At 41.4% G+C, this 15,558-nt stretch overlaps 3 protein-coding genes across 3 annotated transcripts; 1 reads left to right on the top strand and 2 right to left on the bottom strand.

Moving 5' to 3' along the window:
• Nucleotides 1–480: 480 nt before the first annotated feature.
• Nucleotides 481–5,047, top strand: aimp1b (aminoacyl tRNA synthetase complex interacting multifunctional protein 1b). The gene is made up of 7 exons (XM_058624649.1): nucleotides 481–821; nucleotides 2,238–2,332; nucleotides 2,481–2,594; nucleotides 3,436–3,597; nucleotides 3,682–3,881; nucleotides 3,965–4,130; nucleotides 4,792–5,047. The coding sequence occupies exons 1-7, from the start codon at nucleotides 790–792 to the stop codon at nucleotides 4,956–4,958; spliced, it is 936 nt and encodes a 311-aa protein (XP_058480632.1). The 5' UTR covers nucleotides 481–789; the 3' UTR covers nucleotides 4,959–5,047.
• Nucleotides 5,048–5,140: 93 nt separating this feature from the next.
• Nucleotides 5,141–6,986, bottom strand: LOC131456378 (GTPase IMAP family member GIMD1-like). The gene is made up of 4 exons (XM_058624663.1): nucleotides 6,682–6,986; nucleotides 5,877–6,033; nucleotides 5,546–5,808; nucleotides 5,141–5,417 (listed from the first exon to the last, which is right to left on the bottom strand). Exons 2-4 carry the CDS (start codon nucleotides 6,031–6,033, stop codon nucleotides 5,142–5,144), a joined length of 696 nt encoding a protein of 231 aa, XP_058480646.1. The 5' UTR covers nucleotides 6,682–6,986; the 3' UTR covers nucleotide 5,141.
• Nucleotides 6,987–8,635: 1,649 nt separating this feature from the next.
• LOC131456370 (dickkopf-related protein 2-like) lies at nucleotides 8,636–12,051 on the bottom strand. Its single transcript, XM_058624655.1, has 5 exons — nucleotides 11,832–12,051; nucleotides 11,466–11,641; nucleotides 11,141–11,297; nucleotides 10,301–10,429; nucleotides 8,636–9,527 (listed from the first exon to the last, which is right to left on the bottom strand). Exons 2-5 carry the CDS (start codon nucleotides 11,637–11,639, stop codon nucleotides 9,139–9,141), a joined length of 849 nt encoding a protein of 282 aa, XP_058480638.1. The 5' UTR covers nucleotides 11,640–11,641; nucleotides 11,832–12,051; the 3' UTR covers nucleotides 8,636–9,138.
• Between the last annotated feature and the right edge of the window lie 3,507 nt (nucleotides 12,052–15,558).

A 15,558-nucleotide genomic window follows, 5' to 3' on the forward strand; every position in this document is an offset into this window, starting at 1 on the left:
AGCTGGACTATGACACACCGAGGTCTTTCCTGGAGGTAGAACTAAAATAAAAACAACACTTAATAACACACTGACCGCTGGCCAGAACCAGTCTGACAATAAAAGTCTACAGCACTTCTCAGTCTATGATATTTGTCTTTATCTCACTGTGAGACAGACTTTTCCAACAGGAAACTCAAGTTTGTAAACCACTCACTCTCCCACACCAAACCCCATAGAGAAATTCAGTGATTTTAACATCACATCACACAGGAGCTGTTGATCCACTGCTGCCTCCATCACTAAGTTTTTAATGTCTTATTTTGTCACTTTGGCTTTTGAAAATCTTCGTTCAGATTGACCTCAGTGACACAAAGTGACCACACGAGGCAGCAGCAGACCAGCAGCTCATGTGTCCCTCGAGCTTAAATCACTGATTTTCTCTATGGGGTTTGGTGTGGGAGAGTGAGTGGTTTACAAACTTCACTTTCCTGTTGGAAAAGTCGGTCTCACAGTGAGACAAAGACGTGACTTTAAACCCGGTCGTTACTGAGAGAGAGCACTTGCTCATATCAGCAGCAGGGGGCGCTCACAACAACTAAGAAACCCCAACAATGAATTATTTAAAAATCACACGCAAAAGAAAGTGTAAATGATGTTTGTTTTCATCAGGACTGAGTCCCACAGAGTCGTTGTGGGATCCACTCTTTTGACCTTTGACCTCCTTGGACAGATGGAAGCTGACAGCTGACGGAGACACAGTCGCTCTCACTGTCTCAGCTCTCTGTCTGCGACCGTGCAGAGGACAACATGGACGACACCAGCAACCTCTTTCCCCCCAGGTACGTGTGTTTGTCCTCGTCCTCTTTTTATTTTAAACTGTTTTAAATAAGCGAGGACAATAATACGAGCCAGACGTCCTGCAGAGGGCGCCTGAAGTTTAAATCCCGCTTTGAAGTTGGACATATTTGTGATTGGATTATTCTGCTCATTTATTTTCTTTTAATTTAAACCTCTGCAGCTGCACAATTCTTCAGTTTTTAATTTATTGTTCTGGCTTTTTTTTTCTTTCTTATTTTTATGTTTTCCTGGCGAAACAATAAATAATAAATGTTTTTGTTGAAAGAAATTTGATATGATGCTTTTTTCCTCCCCCAGTATAAATTGGTTTGTTTTTATTCTCAGATTATGTTAAATTATTACAGATTTCTAAACATTTAGATGAGGTTATATTTAAGTTAATGTGCTACAGTGTTGTAGAAATACAACCTCTGTGTGTGTGTGTGTGTGTGTATTTATAGCAGGACGCCTGGCTTCAGCTGTTGCATCTCTTGCTACATGTCCGTAGTTTGATTAGCAGCTGTTGTCCGTGTGTGTGTGTGTGTGTGTGTTTATGAGGACATATCTGTTCACACACTTGACTCTACATACTTGGTATTTTTTTGTTTTTTTCAGACAGGAAGGACATAGAATATATCAGCCAGATTTTAAAATCAATCCTCATAATCTGACACGAGTAATAAACACGAAGAGTGAATGTCAGAGTCACAAACGCCTCGTTTTGTGTTTTCTTCTTAATGTTGTAGCGTTTTCTAAATGTTGTAGTGTTTTCTTCTTAATGTTGTAGTGTTTTCTAAATGTTGTAGTGTTTTCTTCTTAATGTTGTAGTGTTTTCTAAATGTTGTAGTGTTTTCTTCTTAATGTTGTAGTGTTTTCTAAATGTTGTAGTGTTTTCTTTATAATGTTGTAGCGTTTTCTAAATGTTGTAGTGTTTTCTTCTTAATGTTGTAGCATTTTCTAAATGTTGTAGTGTTTTCTTCTTAATGTTGTAGTGTTTTCTTCTTAATGTTGTAGCGTTTTCTTAATGTAGTACTGTTTTCTTCTTAATGTTGTAGCGTTTTCTAAATGTTGTAGTGTTTTCTTCTTAATGTTGTAGCGTTTTCTAAATGTTGTAGTGTTTTCTTCTTAATGTTGTAGCGTTTTCTTCTTATATTTTTGGCACTCCAGGGCCACCGTATATTTGTCAAAATAACCATGAGAACTCACTCGCCATCCACCAACCAACAGTGACCCACATTTTCAGACAGAGTTCGGATCTTTGACGACTCTGTGATTTCTCATTTTCTTGGTCGAAGGCCCACGTGATGATACCGAGTAACATTTGACCACTGGGATGTTGTTCTATAGGATAATGGATGCATGTCTCTGTCCCCTGTGTCTCCCTCTTGTCTCTAACCTTCTGTGTTTGTGTCTCTCAGTCTGGCGGCTGCAGTGAGGAAGCTCGATCCAGATGACAGCGAGCAGATCCTGGAGTATTTCAAAACTCACGCCCTGCTGTCTCGAGAGAAAGCGCGTAAGAACGAGGGGTTCAGTGTTTCTGACCGATCACGAATAGGATTTTATTTGTGGCTTTGATTTCACGCTGACACGATGGAGACGGAGAGAAAAATGTGCGATGAAAGTGAATCAATATGCTGATGACTGTGCGGTGTTTGTTTCAGTCCTGCAGGCATCGGTGCGAGAGCAGAAGAAGCTGCTGGTGGAAAACGGCAAACTGAAGAAGGACATCGAGCAGCTGAAAGTTCAGCTGCAGGACAAAAAGGGGAGACGCACAGGTACGCACTCTCATTATCAACATATTCCATTTAAAAAATGACATCTTAATAACATGTTTTTATTGTCATCAGCTCTTTAAGAATATCCTTGGGACCTTGCACATGGAGTACACTCGATGTGGCCCTCTAGTGGCGGGGGTCAATTTAGAGCAGAGGTATCAAACTTGCTGCCCGTGGCCCTCATGTGGCCCCACATTATAAATCATGTGTCCCGCCACTAAATATTTAAAAATAAATAAAAAATGTACAGATTCATTTAGGGATATGAATTTATATATATATATATATATTTTTTTTTAATCTATCCTCTTCCATATTATTCCATTTCAAAATAACAGCAACACTTATTTTGAAATTCTGACTTCTATAGCTTACCATTATAGACATCCCTGATTCGGAGCGTCCAATTAACAATGAGCAGTGTGTGTGTGTGTGTGTGTGTGTGGGGGGGGGGGTTCTTGCTCAGGGGAACCCCAGGGACTTGACCGGCCAACCTTTGGGTCACAGGTCAAGTTGTCTTTGCCATTCATTTCTGGAATGTCATAACTTTGTAATTTTTTAAACGTCTCCAGTAGACAATTGTCCAATAATGTCCTCGTAACACACACACACACACACACACACACACACACACACACACACACGGCTGTCTCTCAGCTGCAGCTCATTATTCAGAGAATTTAATAATAATTTTATTATTAAATCAAAATCTTTCAGAGTTTGGTCCAAAAGATAAAAAGCAGATAAACAACACATGAAATAAATTCCTGCATTTATTTACTGATTATATAACAACACACTCTCTCTCTCTCTCTCTCTCTCTCTCGCTCTTGTTTTTTAGCCAAGGCCTTGCTCTCGCCGGCTCCGCCTCCTCCAACTGTTAATACCGCCCCCGCAACACCTGTCAATCAACCAACGTCTCCCACTGCCGGGGCAACAGCTGCCGCTCGTGCACCTCACTCGTCCACCTCACAAGGCCGGAGGAGGCGAGGAGAGATGAAAGGTAACGAGGAGGGGAACTGAGGAAGTAGGGAAGATGTGAAGGAAGTGAAAAAAAAACATATCCTCCCTCTTTTCACAAATGCAGCTGGTCCCACCACTGTAGCGCTCTCCCTGGGGGCGGAGCCTCGCATCGACGTGTCCCGCCTAGACCTGAGGGTGGGGCGGATCCTCGGCGTCCGGCACCACCCGCTGGTCGACTCAATGTCCGTCCAGGAAGTAGATGTGGGCGAGAACGCGCCCCGCATGGTCGTGAGCAAGCTGAGCGAGAAAACACAACTGGAGGAGGTAACGAAATATTGGAACACACCGCGTGCTAATGCTAAGCTAACCAATTATTAAGCATTGTTTTGATAACACATGTTTTCCAGGGTGGTCTCGCAGTGTTCCTGTGTAACGTGAAGGCGTGTAAGCTAAAGGGCGTGGTCTCCCAGGCTCGCATCCTCTGTTGCTCCGCCTCCGATGACTGCATAGAACTACTGGCCCCGCCCACAGGCTCTGCCCCTGGCAACAGAGTCACCTTCCTCAACCACCCTGGTGAGAAAAATGAAGAATATAAATCGAGCGGAACGTATGAGCTAGCGCAGGAAGCTAAATCGCTATGGTCGGGGCTAGATAGCTAGCTAGCTTCCAGTTGCTCTTGGAGGTCGTAATTTTGTGTTTATGAGTAGAAAGTTTCAGCCGCTGGTCCCTGAAGTTCGTGTTTCAAGTCATCAACTCGTCGAAGTTCGTGTTTCAAGATGGCTGCTGCTAGCATCAACAGTAATTCTTTGCGTGGCTCTTTTGTGATGTAAACACAATAATTTCCTTCTGGTGTCTGTGCGTATGCTTTTTTGTTACGTCCTTGGAAGTCCTTGAAGTCCTTGGATGTACTATTAGCCATCTTTTTTTTTATTTTGAGGGACCTAATGAAATTTCTGGGTTAATATTTTTTCTTATAAGACGAAAAAAAAAACTATCAGGATCATGGCCTCAACTCAACAGGAAGTTGAATAATGCTGTGTTTTTGCTTGCTAGTTATGGGAAACGCTAACGGGATCTACAGATTTGTAAAGTTCGAACGCAGGTGTGACAACTGAAACACAATATTAGCCAGTCAGCTAGCAAAGATCGAGCTAATGTAACGAATGCAAGTAACTCCATTTATAAATATGTTTTATATGTAAATGTAAATATGTGTGTGTGTGTGTTTCCTCAGGTGAGCCGGACAGGGAGCTGCAGTCCAAACAGCGGGTCTGGGAGCGAGTGCAGCCCGACCTGCAGGTGGACTGCAGGGGCGTGGCCAACTATAAAGGCTGCGGGTTCGAGGTGAAGGGGAAGGGGCTGTGCAGGGCCCCCACCCTCGTCAACTGCACCATCAAATAGACGCAGTGACGCGACGTTCTTTTGTCGTATCACCTGACGTTAGCTCTGTGCGACGGACAGGCTAACATGGCTAACAGAAGAAAGAAAATATTGCGTCACTGTTTTGTTGATTAAAACAAAAAAAAAAACAATCGTTTGTTTACTGTTTTTGTTGAGGTCGTGTTGTAATTCTCGTTTCCCGGGTCAGAGTGAGACCTCTGTCCTCACCGCCACGGCTCGGTGATGGTTTCGGGCCGAGAGGCGGAGCACGCGCTCCCGCACAGGCCGTCCTCTGAGCGACGGCCAATCACAGCTGTTGTCCAAGAACAAGGCTCCGCCCACTGCCTTGTTGGACAGGGACGACAGCCAATCGGGAGTCTGCGACAGGTAGAAGGAGGGCTGAAGCCCCGCCTCCTTTAGGTGGTCGGCATGTGTGAGGATGAGGAGGGCGTGGCCATGCCACCCTGGACCAAAGAGATGCTAAAAACAAACACACACACACACTTAGATTACACAAAATGAGTGTTCGTATGTGCATGTGTATATGTGCGTGTGTGTGTGTGTGTGCGTGTGTGTGCGCGTGTGTGCGCGTGTGTGCGTGTGTGTACCTCCACACGCTCCTCCAGGTGTGTGTGTTCATGCGTGGCGTCGACTCTCACCACGAGAACTATCACATGCACGCCCTCAGGGCAAAGCTCACGCACGCCCTGAGGGCGGGGCACCAGAGGAGGCGTGTCAACGACTCTCAGTGTGAGGTCAGACTCCGCCCCCTGTCGCCTGAAATAGCGGGGGTAATTTCGGCTGAGGACCTGGTACTCTGTCGTCATGGCAACTCCACAGACGTCAGGTCCCGTCTTAAATTCATGTCCACCTGCGGAAAAAACACATTCATTTTCAATGTTTGTGTTAAATTTTTTTTAAAAAAAACCAACTACTGACCAATCAGAGCGTTCCCCACAGAGCTCCTCCCACTCTGCCTGTCGCCGATCAACAACACATTCAACGCCAAAACATTCCTCTCGCCGCCGTCGAGCTGTCGTCGCCACCGGCTGAGCACATCGAAGCGGCTGTTGCCACGGTGACGGTGTTTATCCATCTACAACAATTTAACATTTGACTTGTTTACATTGACTTTAAAACTACGATCTAAAAATGATCTTTTAATAAAGTTTTTTGACACCATTTTTATTTGTAAATATTTAAATGTTTATTACACTCATAAATTTGACGATAAATTAAAAGAATTTCATTTTATTTATTCAAGAAATTTTATTTAACTATAACATAAAATATTATCACAATTTTATTTTGTTTAAAAAAACAACTTTGATTAACAATTCTATTTTATTCCTGGAAGCAATTTTCAAATTGGAATATTACTTTAAATATTACATGACAAAATATATATATATATTTTTTAATCATCTTATTTATTGAAGCAAGTTTGAAAAAAGTAACTTTAAATACAACAAAAATGATAATTATATTAAAATATATAGAGTCTAGATGTTTAGGCACAAATGACCCTGAAAAATATTTTTATTTTGAAAAATATTGACTCTGTGAAACTTTTTTTTCACAATTTTATATTATTTAACCACGTAATAGATAACGACGTCTTTTTTATAGAGTTTATGACTGAAGCTGATTTCACAGGTGAATCGTTAAAAATAAAGTCATTAAAAAACAAATAAACCATAATGTCAGATTAAAACATGTTATCAAATAAAAATGTGAGTCTTACCAGCGTTTTATTTCCTGAAGAGACAAAGAGCGACACCCACACACACACACACTCGCATTTCCTGGAGTGGAACAGGTGGCTGTGTGTGTGTGTGTGTGTGTGTGTGTGTGTGTGTGCCGGTAACTAGTTAAACTTTAACCGGTTATCTCTCGGACACTCGGTTGTTTTATGAGGTTGTAAAAGAGTCAAATGTCTTCGCTGAGTCCATTTAAAGAGACACGCTTTATAAAAGAAGAAGCTGTGGAACAAAAACACCCTGAAAATATAAAATATTGCTTATAAAACACAGCAGCGCCCCCAGAGGTCAAACCTGGTGGAAACGTGTCACAGCCTGAGACGAACAAAAAGTCTATCGTACCGTGGCCTCAACTCAACAGGACGTCGGCCATTTTGAATTTGGCGTCCGCCTCGGTCAATTTGCGCGTTTCGTAAATGAACGAACTCGTCTGAACACGTTTATCGCAGCGGCATAAAAGTTTGAAACCATTCGACCATTCGCCACAAAACAGGAAGTGCCCTGTAACTTTGACGTACATTCACGATCTCCTCGGAACTTTCTACGCGGCACAGGAGACCGACCCTGAACACGTCTGCGAACTTGACCCAACAGGAATGTAGCAGCCATTTTGCCTTGTAACTTCGCCGTACGTTGACCAATCTGCTCCTAAAATCTCCTTTTTCTCTATTTGACCGCCCCCTGCTGGACAGACTAGATACTCATTGGCCACGAGATCGTTTGAGGTTGGACTTTGAAACCTCAGTGCGACTCTGTCAATGTTCCCTGTGTCAATAAAGTTTGAAACAGGTGGACAGCAGGCGGAGAGCGAGAGAGAGAAAGAGAGAGAGAGGGAGAGAGAATCCTGAAACCAGAGCAAACATCATCTGACACACACACACACACACAGCTATTTAAACTTAAATTGTTTCTATTTTTGTTTTTTTTGTTTATTTATTTTTTTTTTTTTTTACCCTCCACATACACACTCACACCCTTTCTCCACAGAGGTCAGAGGTCATGTGACAGGAGCCGAGGATCGGGCCATCAGACACCCTCCCGGGTGTGAGACGACCGGCTCGACCCTCTGATCCACAGAAAAACAATCTCCTCACCAGGCCAGGAAAGTCCTGATGTGTGTGTGTGCGTGTGTGTGTGCGTGCGTGCGTGTGTGTGTGTGCGTGCGCGTGTGCGTGTGCGTGTGCGTGCGTGTGTGTGCGTCCTTTTAATGGACACGGATGTCACATTGAGTTAAGCATAAAAAAAAGAACTGTATTATCTTCATGACAACCATGCAAACTAAGTACAGTGGTGCCCAACAGCTATGACCACAGAGAGGAAACACACACACACGCACGCGCACACACACACACACACACGCACGCGCACACACACACACACACACGCACGCGCACACACACACACACACACACACACACACACACACAGAGCACTCCGCACTGACTTCCATTCATTTGTACAAACTAAACAAAGCCTTATCTCAAACCTTAACCATAACCACAGTTCATCAGAAAATCTGGTTCTGCCTCATTAGGACCAGGTTTTGGTCTCCATGAGGACTACTGGTCCTGACGAAGGTCAGTGTTTATGAGAGAAAAAAAACCAGGTCCTAAGGAGGTGACAAATACAAGAACACACTTTACAGAAGTAACTCACTCTCCCACACCAAAGCCCAAAGAGAAAACCAGTGATTTTAACGTCACACACACACACACACACACACACAGGAGCTGCCTCCATCACTGAGTTCAAATGTCTTATTTTAAACATTGACTTCAGTGACACAAAGTGACCACACGAGGCAGCAGAGGACCAGCGGCTAAAATCACTGATTTTCTCTCTGGGCTTTGGTGTGGGAGAGTGAGTGTGTTGGAAGAGTCTGTGTAACAGTGAGATAAAGAGGTTTTTCCACTTTCTGAAAACAGACATCGACTAACGTTGTAAATGACAAATGTTTTTAATCCATAACACAGTTTGACAAGATTCCGTCTCAAAAGTCATGGAAGTAAACAAACAAACAAACAAACAAACAATCGCAGCCACATTCGTACACAATATATAGAAAAATAACTCTCAGAGTAACAGCAGTGCAATAACAGCACGGGAGTCCGAGCCCCGGGGGGTCTCTGCGTGGACGGGGGGTCGACCCGCTCTGGTTTCCTGTCAGTGTCAAAGGTGTCAAACCGGATTCAGCGAGTTTCAGTTCGTCTAGACGAGGAGGAGGAGGAGCAGGAGGAGGAGGAGGGGGCGGAGGAAACTGGACGTGAGTTTCACGTGTGTGTGAATGCAGACTGACAGGAAGCTCGTTAGCATAGAGACAGTGGGCGGGGCCTCCTACAGGTGTGAACAGGTATGGTGATTCACGCTGCGTCTGCCTCTCCCTCCCTCAGGGAGTCAAACCTGTGACCAACTTTCTTTTCCTTTTCTTTCTTTCTTCACGTTCAGTTCTTCTGGCACACGTGAAGCCTCGTCTTTGCCGCCGCTGGCGATGGTGGCGACGCCAGGGCCGCGCGAGGCGCCGCGTGGCGAGACAGCGACGACGAAGGGGACGCAAACTTGGACTTTGCTGCCGCCGCCAGGAGAGAAGACGACGGTGCAGAGGAGGAGGGGGGCGGGGCTTTCTCCTGCTCTCGCAGCGTCCGGCAGCTCAGGCCGTCGGCGCACGGGCAGCGCTGGAACAGCTCCAGGCCGTGGTTTCCCTTACGGCGGTGTCGCGTGCAAACCTGTCCCTCTCGCAACACGGGCTTACAGATGCGGGTCCAGAAGTGACGAGCGCAGCACAGACTGTCCAAACAGTCTGAGGAGCGGAGACACGGGTCCCCGACCTGACCTGGAGACACAAGACACACCATCATCACTCACTATTCACTCACTATTCACTCATTCACAATTAGGAATGAAAATAAATACATCAAGGTTTTCTTCATAAGTTCATAAGAAGTTCCTCAATTTTTGAATTTAAAAATTCAATATTAGTTGTTTTACCGTCACAGATATTTAAAAACAAAATATTAGATGTTTAAAACGTTTTCCAAAAAAAAAGTTTTTTAAAAAAGATTGAAAAAGTTTCAAGAAAAAAAAAGAAAATGAATCCAAATAATTTCAAATGTTTTTAAATAAGTTTTTATGGCCAAAAACAAATAGGAAAGGGTTTGAAAAAAATTCTGAAAAATATCTCACAGTATTTTTTTAAAAAAAGAATGTTGAATAAATTTCAACAGTTTTTATAAAGTTTCCAAAAAAGACAATAAAAAAATGCGTCAGAAAATAAGTGCAACAAGAGTTTCTCATTAGTTGTGTTATTGTCACAAATGTTAAAAAATATATTTTTTAAAAATACATGAAAATTTAGATGAAACATTTTAAAGATGTTGACAAAAGTTTGCCAAAAAAGATTTTTTTCACAAAGTTTTTTATGACCAAAAATTAGGAAAGGCTTTGAAAAAAGATTTTAAAATGTTTCGAAAAATGTTTCAACTGAAAAGAAAAATAACTTTACAAAAAGAAAAGTTTTAAATAAAATGTTTTAAAACAAAATCTTTACTATTTGAATTTACTTTTTTTCAGGTTTGTTGCTATGACGATTAGGGAAGAAAAACAAACCTTTTCCGCTCACGCCTTTGACGTCCACTCGTCCTCTTTTCTTCCATCCTTTCTTTTTTAGACTCAGACTTCCGTCAGAGTCTGGAATCGTCTGCGACACGAACGCTGCTCCGTCAGAGACGCAGATGTCTGACACAAACACAAACATCATTAACATTTTATTCACTCTTTTTATGACAAATATTGAGGTGTAAGTTTTACGATAATAAATCAGAATTGTGAACATTTTATCTTCCTTTAGTGTTTTCCTGGTCCCGATTCTGCAACGCTATTTATTCAAAAAGTTTTCCATTCTTTTGTTTTGAAATCTCAGATAATAAATATATGAATTCTACTCTACGATGCAGCAATAGATCAACAACACTTTATTCCCATAGGGAAATTTTATTCCGTTTTTTTTACAGTTCATAAACATAAAAATCTCATTAATGTCAGATTTTATTTGTTTTATTTTGAAAGTATCAATTTGACTAAAACAACAATGTCATTCTTTGTGAGACTTTTAGGAGATAATGTGTCACTTTTACATGGTGTGATTTTTTGTTGCAAATAACTTTTTTACTTAAAAATAAAAAATAAACCAAAAAATGTACAGTTTTTTTAAACTTCAACAATGTTTTAGTTTATTCTTTAGTTGTATAATTGTAACAAATGTTACAAATATGTTAAAGATAAAGAAAAATAAAATGTTCTAAATGCAAAAAACATTATCATGTGTTTATATTTATGTGTTTTATCATTTTTTACATTTAATTTTAAATTTTTGTTGCAAAATTTGGCCTCCAGGTCATGCTAAGCTAAACATGCTAACATGTGTAGCTACATAAACGAGGTTCTTACTGTTGCTGCACTGGTTTCCCGGGCAACACATGCCGTCCCTATGGCAACGCCTCTTCCTCTTGCGGCAGGTCTGGCAGCGGGAGTGGGTGGGGCGTTTGGAGGGGGCGTGGCAATAGCTGCCCTCGCTGCACTCCAGGTCGCTCATGCACTGGTACAGCTACACACACACACACACACACACAGAAACATTGTAAATGTCAATGTAAAATCAAACAATAATATTTTTATTTATGAATCATGTGATGGTCCCCAAAGCTCCACCTGGTGGCCCCACGGGGCCCCGAGCCTCATGTTGAGTATCAGTAAAACAAAAAAACCAACTCACTGTTAGATCCAGACTCGGCTCCCACATGCTCCGGTTCACCGGCAGCGCGTGCCCCTCCCTCAGGATCACGGTTCTGATGGAGTTGAGCCTCACGCGCGCGTCCGCGCTGCGAGAACACGCCAGGAGCGCGAGACTCGCCATCATCATCATCATCATCCCTGACTGAAGGGTCATAACTGAAAAAGAAAAACACCACTTATTATTATTATTATTTACGTCTTTTAAACATAGATTAATAGTTTGTTTTCAAATGTTCAAAAATAAATCGATTAAAGCGATCAATCAATCGATCATTACACGTGTGGACGCAGCAGAATCGTGTGTTTAAAATAAAAATACTGTAGGGTTTAATGTAAAGAAACTTACCTGTGACCTGCTGATTCTGTGACAGCGTGAACTTTCAGCAGTAAAAAAAAAATAATAATCCCGATTTTGTGCCACTGATGAGTTAGATCCGGTTTCACAGTTTTTTCCTCGCGTTTTTCAAAATATCTGTGAAAAATCCCGTGTTTGTCCTAAAATCAGACGAAAACCGGACGGACTTTCGGCTGCAGCTGCTCAGGTGAGATGATGCAGCAGCAGGAGCCTCGTTCACGTTATAAAGTACTTTACATTGACACGCGCGCTCCCGGGTCCGCCCACGAGTCACGCCCCCCTCCCCCCTCCTCCCCATACACACACACACACACACACACATCGATACCCGCACACACACACACACACACGCACACACACCCTTTCACCTGCAGCCATCGATACAGGTGGATGTTTGTTTGAAGCTGCAGCGGCAGCAACAACAATACAAACGTCCCATTGAAACACAGGTGAAAATAGTTTCCCCTGTGTTTCAGTGGCAGATCTGCTGAGTCATGTTTACTGACACACACGCGCACAATCGGCCCCAAAACACGCGACATAAACTCACACTTTCATTAAAAAAAATGACAAATACGTGGAGGAATCGTGGAAGACGAGGAGCAGAAAAGACAGAAATGAAAAAGGAAAATGGATTCACTCTGGATTCCATAGTTTATTTCGATCATAATAAACTAAACTTAACTAACTTAACATAAAAATTAGACCATTTTACAGAAATTAGTATCAAAAAGAAAGCAATTAAAATACATTTACTGCACAAACAAGCAGCATTTTCTGTGTATTTATTAAGATACTATGTGGTCAGTCTGTAAGTTTGAGTAGTATAATACTTTTTTGATACGTATACACTGCTATACAACTGTTAGTTTATGAGTTATTTTTGATGCCTTTAAAGAGTTTTAAAGCATCATGTTTAAAGGATGTTGAACATTTTGCTCAAATAAAAGAATAAGAATAAACAGCTTTAAATCAAATTTATCAACGTAATGTTTCTTTTGTGTGAAAAATGCATCGTAAAGTGAGGAAAAGTTTGAACAAAAACAAAAAATACAGCCCGTGTACTTATTACATCACACACACACACACACACACACACACAAAGAATCAGCTCAGTTTACATGTGTTGCCTTCAGGTTCTGGTCTCTGGACCACTGGGTTTCACCAGGTCCTTAAACCTGAACCAGTGACAACAAAACCACATTCAAACCTGATCCAAAAGGGATAGTTCAGGTTTGTGTTTTTTGTTTGACAGTATATGTTTATAAGGGATGTCACGATTCTCCAAATCCTCATTTCTATTCTCAGTCTTCAACAGGAAACTGACGTTTGTGAACCGCTCACTCTCCCACACCAAAGCCCATAGAGAAAATCACTGATTTTAACATCACAGCACACAGGAGTCGTTGATCCACTGCTGCCTCCATCACTAACTTCAAATGTGTTATTTTGTCAATTCGGCTTTTGAAATCCTTTGTTCAGATTGACCTCAGTGACACAAAGTGACCACACGAGGCAGCAGCAGACCAGCAGCTCCTGTGTCCCCGTGAGCTAAAATCACTGGTTTTCTCTATGGGCTTTGGTGTGTGAGAGTGAGTGGTTCACAAAGCAGCAACACACACTTTTTGACCTAGCTGCAAACAACTTTATTGATTTATCTCACTCACTCACTCACTCAGTTGATGACATAATAAACATTTGGAACACCCCCTGGTGGCTGGCTGGAGTATAGGACATAAGCCCCGCCCCTTCAAAGTAAGCAGAGGGGGACAAAAGAACAAAAAACATAGGATGGACGTTAACATTTTTTTTGTTCCGTCAAGTTACGAACAGTTTAAGTTTACGTTGATGACAGGAAACGTTGTGTCATGTTATAATGTCACACACACACACACACACACACAGGGATTTTACATATTGTGTTTTATCTTGATGACAATTGAAGTTGTGAACTTTATTGAACGACATTTAACCTTTGCATACTCACAAAACAGCTGCGTGCGCACACACACACACACACACACACACACACACACACTGGCCTTTAGATAAATTCTATGATGTCACCCATATCACATTTACACCTCTCACACCTATTTCACCTTTTTCCTTGTGTGTGTGTGTGTGTGTGTGTGTGTGTGTGTGTGTGTGTGTGTGTGTGTGTGATATCAGTGTATCTAAAGTGAAACCTAATATTCACCATCTGCGGTTCAGAGAAGGAGGGAAGAAGAAGAAGAAGAAAAGACACAGAGCTTTTGAAGAGAACGTCATGTTCTGGAGATGAAGGCAAAGATAAAGACGTAAAGAAGCAAATAAAAGAATTAAAAAGAGGGAGGAGGAAAAATCCTAAATAAAAACAAATTAAAACAGCATCTGAATCATGAATTCATCAGATTCACACAGTATGTGAAGGTTGAAACATTACAGGAAACTGATGATGAAGAACACGTTGACGTCTTCATCTCACTGTCAGACAGACGTTTGGAAACCACTCACTCTCCCACACCAAAGCCCATAGAGAAAACCACTGATTTAACGTCACAGGGACACAGGAGCTGCTGGTCCACTGCTGCCTCGTGTGGTCACTTTGTGTCACTGAGGTCAATCTGAACAAAGCATTTCAAACCCTGAATTAACCAAAATAAGACATTTGAACTTAGTGATGGAGGCAGCAGTGGATCAACAGCTCCTGTGTCCTGTGAGATTAAATCACTGATTTTCTCTGTGGGGTTTGGTGTGAGGGACAACTGCGTCTACTGTGTGTGTGTGTGTGTGTGTGTGAGACTCGGTGAAAGTAGCACAGCAGCACCCCCTTGTGGTCTATAACGACAGCTGCAGCGACACAAGAAGGAGAGAGAAACACATTTATCACATTTTAAAAAGCTCCTCATTTGTTCGACGGTCATTTTGTTCATTTATTTGTGTCTTTGTTTGTTTTTCGTCTCGTTCCCTGTGTTTGTTTCCTTGTTCGTTTACAGGAAGTTTAAAACCGGAAACATCGAAAAAAAAAAAACGTTTCTCGTGCGCACAAGAAACGTTTCATTTTTTTTTTCTCCGTAAAAACCACTTCCTGTTTCCGGAACGTGTGTTGTTTTAATTATTATTATTATTATTTTTATTTTATATTAGCTGATACGAGTAGAGCTGTTGATAAAAGTTACATAAAGAAAAAAATCATATGTTTTAGTCTCAAAATTTTAGTTTTATATTACTTTATACAGCTGTTGGTAAAAGTTACTCATTCAGTCAACACACCTGGGCTTACATTTAAGTAGTATATAATTGTATAGTTTGTTAAAAAGTTTGTACCTTTTATATTGAGAGACTTAAGAGTTGTGCACAATTTGACAGACAAATATATATATATATACATGTATATATATATGTATATATACTGTATATATACAGTACATATATTTGAACTACAAAAATATAGTTATAAAATGGAGTTTTATTTTGCATAAATACATTTTTAAGTGACTATTTGTTTGAATATTGTAGAGTTATCTTAACACACAAGAGTATCCATCTCTCTCTAAAGTTACTACACATTTATGTATCAATTATAAAATAATCCAATGTATATATTAACAGAGAACATAAATATTAAATTACATTTTTTAGATTAAAAGTTTTGGGTAAACAGGTTTAAACCCGTCCGACTCATGCGGTGAGGTAAGAGTTAACCTGAGAGTTAACCCAAGAGTTAACCTGAGAG

The sequence above is a fragment of the Solea solea genome, chromosome 3 (genome assembly GCF_958295425.1).
Source record: "Solea solea chromosome 3, fSolSol10.1, whole genome shotgun sequence".
Classification (NCBI taxonomy): Eukaryota; Metazoa; Chordata; class Actinopteri; order Pleuronectiformes; family Soleidae; genus Solea; species Solea solea.

Coding starts and splice junctions, on each gene's coding strand:
- aimp1b (XM_058624649.1), top strand. CDS start 790: ATGGACGACACCAGCAACCTCTTTCCCCCCAG. Junction 3,882..3,964: donor AGAAAACACAACTGGAGGAG/GTAACGAAATAT, acceptor CATGTTTTCCAG/GGTGGTCTCGCAGTGTTCCT. Junction 4,131..4,791: donor CACCTTCCTCAACCACCCTG/GTGAGAAAAATG, acceptor GTGTTTCCTCAG/GTGAGCCGGACAGGGAGCTG.
- LOC131456370 (XM_058624655.1), bottom strand. CDS start 11,639: ATGACCCTTCAGTCAGGGATGATGATGATGATGATGGCGAGTCTCGCG. Junction 11,298..11,465: donor AGCCGAGTCTGGATCTAACA/GTGAGTTGGTTT, acceptor GTGTGTGTGTAG/CTGTACCAGTGCATGAGCGA. Junction 10,430..11,140: donor GGGAAACCAGTGCAGCAACA/GTAAGAACCTCG, acceptor TGTTTGTGTCAG/ACATCTGCGTCTCTGACGGA.
- LOC131456378 (XM_058624663.1), bottom strand. CDS start 6,033: ATGGATAAACACCGTCACCGTGGCAACAGCCGCTTCGATGTGCTCAGC. Junction 5,809..5,876: donor TGTGGGGAACGCTCTGATTG/GTCAGTAGTTGG, acceptor TTTTTTCCGCAG/GTGGACATGAATTTAAGACG. Junction 5,418..5,545: donor ACCTGGAGGAGCGTGTGGAG/GTACACACACGC, acceptor GTTTGTTTTTAG/CATCTCTTTGGTCCAGGGTG.